At 38.4% G+C, this 12,051-nt stretch overlaps 1 protein-coding gene across 1 annotated transcript in view; it reads left to right on the top strand.

The window, feature by feature from the left end:
• Nucleotides 1-7,610: 7,610 nt before the first annotated feature.
• Nucleotides 7,611-12,051, top strand: part of LOC132379737 (vesicle-associated membrane protein 2-like) — a 103,553-nt gene continuing 99,112 nt past the window's right edge. The window contains exon 1 of the mRNA XM_059948024.1: nt 7,611-7,706. Within this exon, the coding sequence (XP_059804007.1) occupies nt 7,705-7,706 (2 nt within the window). The 5' untranslated portion in view covers nt 7,611-7,704. The remainder of the gene's footprint in view (nt 7,707-12,051) is intronic.

Below are 12,051 nucleotides of genomic sequence, written 5' to 3' on the forward strand. Positions count from 1 at the left end.
GTGAGACTGTGAGGAAGGACAGGCAGGTGATAGGGCAAGACTGTAGTCAGTGGCATGAGTTCAAGTGTAACATAGGGATAAAATTGATGAAAATAAGATTGAAGGTGTTATATTTGAATGCACGCAGTATATGGAATAAGGTAGATGATCTTGTAGTGCAGTTAGATACTGGCAGATATGATACTGTGGGCATCACAGAGGCATGGTTGAAAAAAGAACACAGTTTGGAGTTTAACATTGAATCGAAATGATAGGCAGGTAGGCAGAGGGGGTAGGAATCCTTGGAAAGAGGTGACATAGGATCAGAAGATGTAGAATCCTTTTGGGTAGGGTTAAGAAACTGCAAGGGTAAAAAGACCCTGATCAGTGTTACACAGTATACAGGCTTCCAAACAATAGTCAGAAGGTGGGGTGCAAATTACAATGAGAGATAGAAAAAGCACATAAAAAAGATGATATTGCGATAATCATGGAAAATTTCAATATGCAGGTAGATTAGGAAAATTAGGTTGGTGCTGGATCCCAAAAGAGGGAATTTGTAGAATGCTAACAAGATGGCTTTTCAGAGCACCATGGGTTTGAGCCCACTAGGGAAAAGACAACTCAAGATTGAGTTTTGCTTAATGCACCTGATTTGATTAGAGAGCTTGAGGTAAAGGAACTGTTAAAAGACAGTCATCATAACATGAAAGAATTCAGTCTGCTACTTGAGAGAGCAAAGCAAAAATCATATGTATCAGTATTACAGCGGGTTAAAGGGAATTACAGAGGCATGAGACAGGAGCTCAACAAAGTTGATTGGAAGGAGACGCTAGCAGGGATGATGGCAGGATAGCAAAGGCTGGAGTTTCTGGCAGCAAATTAAAAGGCACAAGATAGATACTTCCCAAAGATAAATTATTCTAAAGGGAAGATAAGGGAATAAAAGCAAAAGGGAGTGTATACAATTTAGCAAAAATTAGTGGGAAGTTAGAGGATAGGGAAGCTCTTTAAAACCAGCAGGAGGCATATAAAAAGCCATAACATGAGAAAAGAAGTAAAAACAAGGTAAGCTGGCCAATGATATGAAAGAGGATATAAACTATTTATTCAGATATATAAAGAGTAAAACAGAAGTGAAAGTGAATATCAGACTGCTGAAGGGGTAGTACTGGGGTCAAAGAAGTACGAGGCAAACTTGGTAAGTATTTTGTGTCATACTTCACTGTGGAAGACACTAGCAGTATGCCAGAAATTCAAGAGTGTGAGAGGACAGAACTGAGTGTGCTTGAGGTGCTTGAGAAGCTGGAAGGTCTGAAGGTAGGTAAGTCACCTGGACCAGATTAACAACACCACAGTGTTCTGGAAGAGGTGGCTGAAGAGACTGTGGAGCAATTAGTAGTCATCTTTCAAGAATCACTCGATTCTGCAATGGTTCTGGAGGAGTGGAAAATTGCAAATGTCACTCCACTTTTTAAAAAGGAGGGAAGCAGAAAAAAGAAAAGTTTAGCCAGCTGGCCTGACTTCAATGGTTGGGAAAATGTTGGAGTCATTTATTAAGAATGAGATTTCTGGGTACTTGGAGGCACATAAAGTAGGCCAAAGTCAGCTTGGTTTTCTAAGGGGAAATCTTGCCTGACAAATCTGTTGGAACTCCTTGAGAAAATAAAGAGCAGTATAGACAAAGGAGAGTCTGTGGAAGTTGTTTACTTGGATTTTCAGAAGGCCTTTGACAAGGTGCCACACATGAGGCTGCTTAACAAGACAGGGATGTAGTTAACATGGATAGATGATTGGCTGACTGGCAGGAAGCAAAGATGGGAATAATGAAAGCTTTTCCCGGTTGGCTTCCTGTGACTAATGATGCTGTGCAGGGGTCAGTGTTTGTACCACTTCTTTTCACATCATATATCAATATTTGAATGTTAGAATTGATGGCTTTGTGGCTATGTTTGCAGACAACACAAAAATAGATCGTAGCACCATTAGATACAGAAGCAGAATTAGGCCTTTGGCACATCGAGTCTGCTCTGCCATTTCATCATGGCTAATCCATTTTCCCTCTCAGCCTCAGTCTCCTGCCTTCTCCCTGTATCCCTTCGTGCACTGACCAATCAAGAATCTATCAACCTCTGCCTTAAATATTTGTAAAGACGTGGCCTCCACAGCTGTCTGTGGCAAAGAATTGCTTTAGTCAGATGGCTGTGGAGACCAAGTCATTAGGTATATTTAAAGCAGAGGTTGGTTGGTTCAAAGATAGTGTCAAAGATTACAGGAGAAAGCGAGAGAATGGGGCTGAGAGAGATAATGAATCAACCAGGATGGAATAGTGGACCAGATTCAATGGGCTAACATGCCTAATTCTGCTCCTTTGTGTGCTGGTCTTATGGCACAAAGTTGACTCCGCCAATGTGAAAAGATTTAATCAGTGAAACACCAGCCCTTTCATTTTCTCTATGCCTATGATTTTCTGTTTCTGATATTCCTAGTCTCCCCATTGCTGATTCCATTCTCATAACTGCATACTTTCCCCACTAACCTGCAAATATAATTCAAAATATGTTGGCATTTGTGAGGATACTCGTTAGGAGGAAATCATTTTCATTCTGCAACACTTGCACTGACATTTTGCACCTAAAGATGCACATCTGCAAACACTGTTAGGAGTTACTGTTTAAATGCTCAAATACTACTCCAATGTCCAAGTGTAATTAACACCGAACTATATAAAAATGCAGCTGTTGTCTTTAACCTTTACCTTCATTACAATTTCCAGCCCTTAGCTTGGGACTTGTTCAGTATCTCTAACAATCCTTCAGCAGTTGCAAGGATTATTTGATGCCCTATTTTGCTAATAGAATCTCTTTCCAAATCACTAATTAGGTTATCTTTTTATTAATTTTCTTGTCTCTTGTTGACTGTGTATGACAGAGTTTTGCTGAATCTCCTTTGTTTAGAACCTTAGTGCAAATATGGATCAATTATTCTCACAAGTTCTTACTCTAGTTTTCTGCCTGTGCCACTGTCTCAATATTTATCAATCTTTAGATAAAATTATGAACAACTTATGATCATTTACACAAGAGGGTCCTAACCCTCTAGCATCATTTGTAAGTTTCCAAATTTAGCTCATGGAATTGCAGATTTAATTTTAAACCATGGTATCTAGCCCTACATTCTGTAACAAACCATAATGTCCACCTCAAAATTTGAAAAACAAAGCCAACAATAAATCTACATTCCAAACAATTTATTGAGATTCACCCATGACTAAAGCTGCACAAATGTCATGTTAATCACTCTTGCACTTCAGCAGAGCTAGTTTCTCTGCTGGTTTCACTCAATATCTTTAAACTGTGGTAAAACTAACCACTTAGTTTTCTAAATTCCAGAGACTATAACCTTAGTTTGTATGATTTCTCTTTATAATTTAAACCTTGGAGAGCAATTAAGCGAGAAGCAAAGCCAATGTACCCTAAGGCATGCTGCCCTAAACTAAACACACTATTCTCTGATTCGAATTGTGTTCAACTGCAGCTTAACTTTTACTATTTGGATTCCTGTCACCCTGATAAAAAGACCCTTTATGGATATATTCTGCACAAACCCATGATATTTTAATGAAATATTTTAATAAACTGCAAATGCTTATTTTAATTTTTCCATGAGATGGAGACATTGTTCAGAAAGCTGGCATCCATTGTCTAACAGCTAAAATCATGTTAGTGACACATCAAGAATAAAGGGTCTGTTGTCTTTTGCCATGCCAGGTTCTTGATTTGGGAAACTTTAGATGATGCTGTAAAGGAGTTTAAGGCTATAGTTTTTCACACATCTTGAAGAATACATGCAAACCAGCCATGCTGCACCAGTAAAAGGAGAAGATTTACAGTATTGGACATGCAAATTCCCAGCCAAATAGGCCATATTCTATTTAATTTATACCTTGTAAATGACAAGAGTTAGATTACTCACTAGAAAACATTCATTTCTGATCAAATCTTTTTTTTTAATTTTTTTATTGAATTTTCAAATAGGTTACGAAAAGAAAAAAAAATTGTCAACCCCTCCCCCCAAACATATCCCTATAGGAAGGAAGGAAGGAAGGAAGGAAAGAAGGAAAGAAGGAAAGAAGGAAAGAAGGAAGGAAAGAAGGAAGGAAGGAAAGAAGGAAGGAAGGAAAGAAGGAAGGAAGGAAGGAAGGAAGGAAGGAAGGAAGGAAGGAAGGAAGGAAGGAAGGAAGGAAGGAAGGAAGGAAGGAAGGAAGGAAGGAAGGAAGGAAGGAAGGAAGGAAGGAAGGAAGGAAGGAAGGAAGGAAGGAAGGAAGGAAGGAAGGAAGGAAGGAAGGAAAGAAAGAAAGAAAGAAAGAAAGAAAGAAAGAAAGAAAGAAAGCAAGCCTGGATATCGGAAGATCCCCACATGCTCCATAGAGTTCATAATAGCTTTAATATGTATATTTAATTCTTTCCCCAGATAACCAATAATTTTATCTTCAGAGCACCTATATATTTAATCCTATCTTTTGTAAATAAGGGCACCAAATATACAGAAATATTTCATATTTATCTCTGAAATTATAAGTAATTTTTTCAAGTGGAATGCAGCTAAAAATTTCATTATTCAGAAGATCTATACTTAAGTATGAATCCGATTTCCAAGTAACTGCAATAGCCTTTTTGGCTACTGATCAAATCTGATCCATTCTTATGAAAAACAATCTGCTCCAGGAGCCGCATTATTTTTGTAAGTGATTCAGTGAAGATTCTGGTCGGAGATTATTCCCAGGGTTGTAATGATAGGGAATTGTGCTATGGTACTCCGATGGAATGCAAGGTAGTGACCATTAGACATATTCTTGTTGGAGATGCCAATATCCTCGCACTTGTCAGGCACAAATATTATTTGCCATACGAGTCCAAGCCTATATAATGTCCGGATATGAGGTGTATATCCAGGCATAGACTGTCTCATCAATTCAGGAGTTGCGAAAACAAATGAACTCTGTGCAATTGTTAGTGAATATCTCAATATTTGGCATAATAATGGAAGGAAGGACATTGATAAAAATGGCTGGGCCAACATAACTGTCCCTATGAACTCTTGCAGCTATGAACAGCTCCTTTCTCTCACAAACCTATGTCCTGTTGTTCTTGATGCCTTCACCCTGGGAAAAAGATACTGGTTATTTACCCAGTCTGTGTCTCTTGTAATTTTATAAGCCTCTTATCAGGTCTCTTCACAGCTCTTTCACTTCATCTTATCTAATCACTCCCCATAATTAATGAACCTCCAATCCAGGCAACAACTTGTTCAATCTCCTCTACACCTTTTCATGACAATCACATCTTTCCTATAGAGCAGTGATCAGCATTGCACATAATATTCAAATGCAATTTAAACAGTGTTTTGACAAATTGCAACATGACATCCTAGTATTTAGATTCTATGCTCTGACCTATAAATGCAAGCATGCCGTATACCTTATTTATCACACTATCTTTACCTGTACTTTCAAGAAACTGTGGATTTGAACACTGTTCCTTAGCTGCTTACTGGTTGTTGTATATGTCCTACCTCTATTTGACTTCCCAGAATGCATCAGTCTGGTATGGAAACACCAATGCTCAAGAAAGCAAAGCCTTCAAAAAGTGGTGGATACAGACCAGTACATCACAGGTAAAGGCCACCCCACCATTGTGCACATCTATAAGGTGGGTTCTCACAAGCATTCATTATCAAGGACCCCCACCAACCAGGCCATGCTCTCTTCTCATGGCTGCCATTAGGAAACAACAAAAAGAGCCTTATGTCCCACTTCACCAGGTTCAGGAAGAATTATTACCTTTCAGCCATCAGGCTCCTGAACCAACATGGATAACTTCACTCCTCTCAGCTCTGAACTGATTTCACAACCTATGGTCTCACTTTCAAGGACTCTACAACTCATGTTCACATTATTTATTTATAAATCTATTATTGTTTTCTATAGTCTGTGTTTTGCACATTGGCTGTTTGTCAGTCTTTGTTTGTGTGTAGATTTCCATCAGTTCTATTGTATTTCTCTATTCTATTGTGAATGCCAGCAAGGAAAAAAAATCTCATGGTAGTGTATGATGATATATATACACACACTTTGATAATACATTTACCAAGAACTTGAATTTACACTTTTTGGAATTAAATGCCAGTGCCAGCGCTCCACCAAACTTCCCATCAATATATCTCCTCTGAAAACTTTGACAATCTTCGTCACTGTCAACTTCCATATCACCTGTATACTTAAAAATTGTTCCTTCAAAATTCACATCCAAGCCCTTAAAATATACCACTAACAGTGAAACAGGCAACAATCTCTGCACTAGACCACTGATTACAGACTTCCAATCAGAAAAGCATCCTTCTATAACCTTATTCTGTCTCCTAATACAAAGCCGGTTTTGGAACCAAGCAGTCAGCTCACCTTGAATCACCATGGACCAGTCTATCATGATGAATCTTGTCAAATACCTAAAGTCCACATTGCCTTAATCAATATTATTGTTTATTTGTCCAAATACCTTGGATAACGAGACAGAACTCCCACTCACTCCCACACACACACCACACAAAGACATACTGATCAGCATTTGCTTGTTCAAAGGTAAATTAATCTAATGTTTTCTCCAGTAATGGTCCTACCACTGATGTAAATCTCATTGGCCCATAGTTATATTGCTTTATTCCTGCTGCCAAAATTAAACAAAGGAACAACATTTGCTATTCTTCACTCTTCTGGCAACTGAGCAATGGCTAAGAAAGAAGCCAAAATATTTGCCAAAACCCTGGTTATCTCCTACCATGCTTTCAAGAGAAACTTGAGGTAGTTCTCACCAGGGATTTCTCATTCCATGCCATTTAACACCTCCTCTTTTTTTATCTTAAACTTAAACTTTTTTTTCTGGATAGGACCCAGTTAGGCTACTTTCCTCAGTATACCAGGAGGAATGTATTGTTGCAACTATCCTGAGATAACTTAGCTAAGGCATAGCTCCCAAGAGTACAAGCACTTGGCAATACGACTGTCGACTTATACCATTAGTAATTTACTGATATCACAGTAAATAAACCCAGCTGAATGAGGACTTCATTTGGTGCTCATAGAGTTAATAGATGTAGCTTGTGATGGAAGAGTTTTTAGTTTTTCATCATTTAAATATATTGATCTTAGTCCAAAGTAGCTGGATTGCAATAAAGTCTATTTGCACAGTTTTGCCGATTACCGTATTTTAATATTGTTCTGGAATGTTATACCTTCATCTACACCTGTCGAGTTTCTCCTATGTTTTATCGTATGCCACTGAGTCTGCCCCTATCTCCTTACTTGTCATCGTATATTTCCCTTCCGCTCCCTGATTGGTTTCCCTGATTCTCATTTTCAAACAGTCCCCTTTTGTGTCACTCCGTCTTTTTCAGAGTAATTCTCCCTGACTGGCGTGGCTGAGTTCCCTTGTCCCTACGATTCTTTCACCGAGGTTCTGTTCTGTTCCTCGCCCCGTTTCCGCTTGCCTCCGAATGCCTGTGTAACAGCATCTGCGTTTTATTTTTGGCTCTGCCTCCGGGAACCGAACTACCCGGATCACTGACGTCAGGAAGCTGCTGAAAAGCCATCTTTGTTGCAAAGCTGAGGGACGGAGCGGTCGGGAAAATCCTGTTGAATACCTAAAACTCGAGAAAGAGCAAAACAAAATGTGAGTAGAATAAAAGAAAACAGAGGAGGGCCGTGCGGAGGGGAGGGAGGGGGCTTCTAACCAAATATCCCTGTAATATCAGTATGGATATTTACACGGTTTAATCTGCTTCACGGTGCTTAACAGGGGATTGGTCGAGTTTACGGGAAAAGCCGCTGTCCTGTTGCGTTAGTGCTGAAAAAATGGGCTGCCGGAGTACTTTCCCCACCAGTGCCCGGGCGAGAGGATTGGTGACCTGATTGGGTGGGTGCTGCGAAAATGTGTTGATATCCCCTTTTCCCCGGACTTATTAACGCGGCGGTCAAAGTGGGAGAAGGCAACATGAAGCGTAAAGCAAATTTGAAATGGCTTGCGCTTATTTTTGAGCTGAGTGTTGCCGTTTTAGTTTGGACTTACTACATCACACACGGGCCCAGGCAGAATAAATGTTTAATATGTGGTATCACTGACACCCTGGGCGATATTGCATGGCGTCGTGCAATCTGCATAGACAAGGGGCGTTCTCGGGAACTTGCCAGCTCCAGTTTCGGCTGTGGGTAATCGTGATATGCACTGAAGGGAAAGCGGAAATTGGTCTCCAATATTTTTGTAGCTTGGTGGAACGTTTTAACCGTGTGTTGGAACCCAGCGGAATTGGGCTTAACTTCGGGAAATAAAGAACGCCGTTTCTGTAGAGATGTATACTCTCCACAATCTAAACGTGAAATTTTGTTCCAGGCGTCTATAACAAGACATTAGGAATAACTGCTTATTGACAGCAAAATTTCTAAAGCATAAATCGGCTTATACTAATATGTGTTATTAAAGAATTTGATTCAATAGTTAGTGGTCTCTTAAATCCATGCTGTTTCGAGATGCAACCCCATCCCTGATTATTGGGTTGTAAGGAATCCATATGTTTAGCTTCAGCTCAATAAACATTAATATTATATATAAAAATGGCATGTTTTGATGACCAGTTGACTTTGGGATCCTTTTCTCTGGTGACTACAATCACTATTTAATTAAAGCAATTTAATAGCTTGTGATTTTATCTGAAGACCACGTTTATAACATTTAAAAAGAAAATTAGTTATATTTACTTGCCCACTAAATATAATTTTAAGGATTAACAGCCGTAATTACTACAAATATAGTTCCGTCCGTTTAAAATTCCCGATACTTTATTTAACCCCACACTTTTTAAATCACACAATCGAACGTTTGATTTGAGTTCTGTTTCTGAGCTAAAAATGTTTTTTTTTTTGCTTTTCCATCATCAATTGATTCATAAGATCTAAGTATTTAAAATACTCTCTTAAATTAATAATTTTGCAAAGATTAAAGTTATATGTGTTATTCTAGCTATAGTTCCAAATCAGCAATCTTTTAATAACTGGGCTTGGGCTTGAACCTGTAATCATCCCCCCCCCCCACCCCAATTAACAGCTAAAGTTTGGGTGACTTGACAGGATTGCCTAAAGGGAAATACACCTTGTTGCTGAACTAGCAACCCTATGTCATTGTTAAGTTTTGTGTAAAATAACCTACCAGACCCAACAGTTTTCTAATCATAGCTTACCCAACCTAATTATTGGAAAAGACTCAAGTTAGAACAGTCTGAAATGCAACATTAATTATTTAATGCTTATAACATTATTTCTTAATGAAGCAGGAAAACAAAAAAAAAATCATTGTTTGTCCCATAAGAATGGAAAGCAAGCAATGAATAAAATTGTTGGCTATCGTTCCAGATAAACCACAATAACTGGGAGTTACAGTACTGGCTGCAACAGTAATAACTATCAGCCTGCATAATCTTAATGCTGGTTGGTGTAAACAATTAGAGTACACAGAAGAAAGAATCCCATGGCCACTAGAATCCTAGGAAGTTAACTATGAAACTGTGCAGTCTATATTAACTATTCATGTATTAGTTGCTTGGAGGTATCAATACCACAGGTGACCTATACAATAAACTGCAAGCAATAGAGGAAGCAGCATACAAGCTGGCAAACTTCATGAAGAAGGAATGGAAAGACCTTGTCATTTTGCTATCTGGTTATTTGTCCCAGGTGTTTACTTAACACTAAGCAGAGAAAACAGTGGATTAGTTAAAGAACTGGAAGTGAAAGGAAGAATAGGCAAATAATAAATTCAATCTAAAATATGAGAAAGATGATGTTGATCTGTTGTCCTTCACAATAAAGACTCTAATGTTCTTTGTGTAGTGTATCCTGCAGCAATTATTCCATAATGCAAGATAATGCACCACCAATGCAAGTGATGAGAAGCACTTAAGCAGTCAATATGATTTGTCCTTTAATTATCATAATCTACTGCATATACATATCCATACACTGCTTCTTCTCTCCCATAATTTAGTTCCAGTAAATGTGCAGAGAGTGAGCACTGTGCTACAGGTCTGTTATTGACCACTTTACCAAATCACTTAAAATAAAATCAAGGGTGCATTAAGGTAAGTTGACTTGTACTGTAGCTTTTAATATTATTGGATGTTTAGTAATTTTACAATTTGATACTGATTTGAGTTGACATATGATACATGCATGCATTGGGAGACAAATTATGTCATCATTAAAAATAGCAGCCAAGCAGAAATCCTGTGATACTTCGTTTTCCCCTAACAGTGCCTTACTATTTCTAATCAAAGAGCTTATCATTATTTGTGTTGTGTAATAATGTGCAATCATTCCCTGTTACTCTATAGAAGCAACTCCACAAAGAAAACAATTGTTTCTATGTGAATAATAATTTATTGATCATAAGATATGGTGGAAAAACAAAAACAGCCTTTTTCAGTTGATTTTGTGATCTAGATTGTTTTATCAAATACAATCAGATCATCTACAAGGTTATTAATCTTGCTTATGATTCCCTTCCCCCTTCCTGATGGTTTTATTTTTCTGTCATTTTCTTGTCTCCAACAGGAGATGAATCCTGTTAGTATAATATTGGAAAATACTGGAAATACACTGCAAGTTAGGCAGCAGCTACAAAGAGAGCAAAGGAGTACAGCAAAAGTCAGTGGATGGATGGGGCTGCTCTGGGTGTTGATGAGACAAAATAGTCTCTTTCTGTGTAGTAAGGATAGATGAAAGGTGAAAGCATTTCAGATGGATGAACTCAACAACATTACATTGCCATTCCACAGGCTGTAACACATTAGTGGTAGCTTGCACTAGTTCCTCTTGTAAACATGTGCAAAAAGTAGTGGAAAAGTTGATTATGAATCATTGAAATTGAATCTAAATTTGTTTTTCTTTCCAAATGTTCAGTTTTAAGATGGGCCTGCTAACTTGTGTGGTTACTTTCCATGTTATAATGCACATGGTAATTTCAGCACTGAAAGTAGCCCGGAATTGAAGCAGCTAATTGAAGGCCCATTTACTGGGTGGCACAGTGATGCAGCAATTAGTGTTGCTGTTTCATAACTCGAATGACAAAATAAATTTATTATCAAAGTGCAGTACATGTGTCTCTATGTCCAACCCTAAGATTTGTTTTCTTGTGGGCATTCACAGTAAATATAAGAAACACAGAAAGGCTGATGAAAGGCTGCCTCCAACAGGATGGTCAATCAATGTGCAAAAGACAACAAACTCTGCAAATACAAAATGAAATAATAATAATAATAATAATAAATAAGCAATAAATATCAACTACGTGAGATGAAGAGTCCTTGAAAGTGAGTCCATAGATTGTGTGAACAGTGTGGTGATGAGTTGAGTGAAGCTATCCTCTTTGGTTCTGGAGCCTGACGACTGAAGCAATTAAGAATTGTTTCTGAATCAGGTTGTTTAGGTCCTGAGGATCCCATACAGCCTTCCTGATGACATCAGATGAAGAGAGCATAGACTGGCTGGTGGGGTCCTTCATGATGGATGCCGCTTTCCTGCAAAAGTGCTCCATATAGATGTGTCGAGTCGTGCAGCGGGCCTTTACTGGGCCGTATCCTCTACTTTTTGTAGTCTTTCCCAGTTAAGGGCATTGGTGTTTCTGCATCAGCCCATGATTCAATAAGTCACTATACTCTCAACTACACATCTATAAAAGTTAGTCAAAGTTTTAGATGCCTATCAAAATCTTTGCCAACTTCTAAGGAAGTAGAGACACTGCCATGCTTTCTTTGTGATGGCATTTGCCTGCTAGAACACTGAATTATAACACCGAGAAATTTTAAGTTTCTAAAACTCTCCACCTCTGATCAGATGAGGACTGACTCATGGACCTCTGGTTTCTCTTCATGAAGTCAATAATCTGCTCCTTGGTCTTGGTGACATTGAGTGAGAAGTTTTTTTTGTGGCTCAACTCAGCCAGATATTCAGTCTCCCTCCTAAATGTT

Source organism: Hypanus sabinus, chromosome 2 (assembly GCF_030144855.1).
Source record: "Hypanus sabinus isolate sHypSab1 chromosome 2, sHypSab1.hap1, whole genome shotgun sequence".
Taxonomy (NCBI): domain Eukaryota; kingdom Metazoa; phylum Chordata; class Chondrichthyes; order Myliobatiformes; family Dasyatidae; genus Hypanus; species Hypanus sabinus.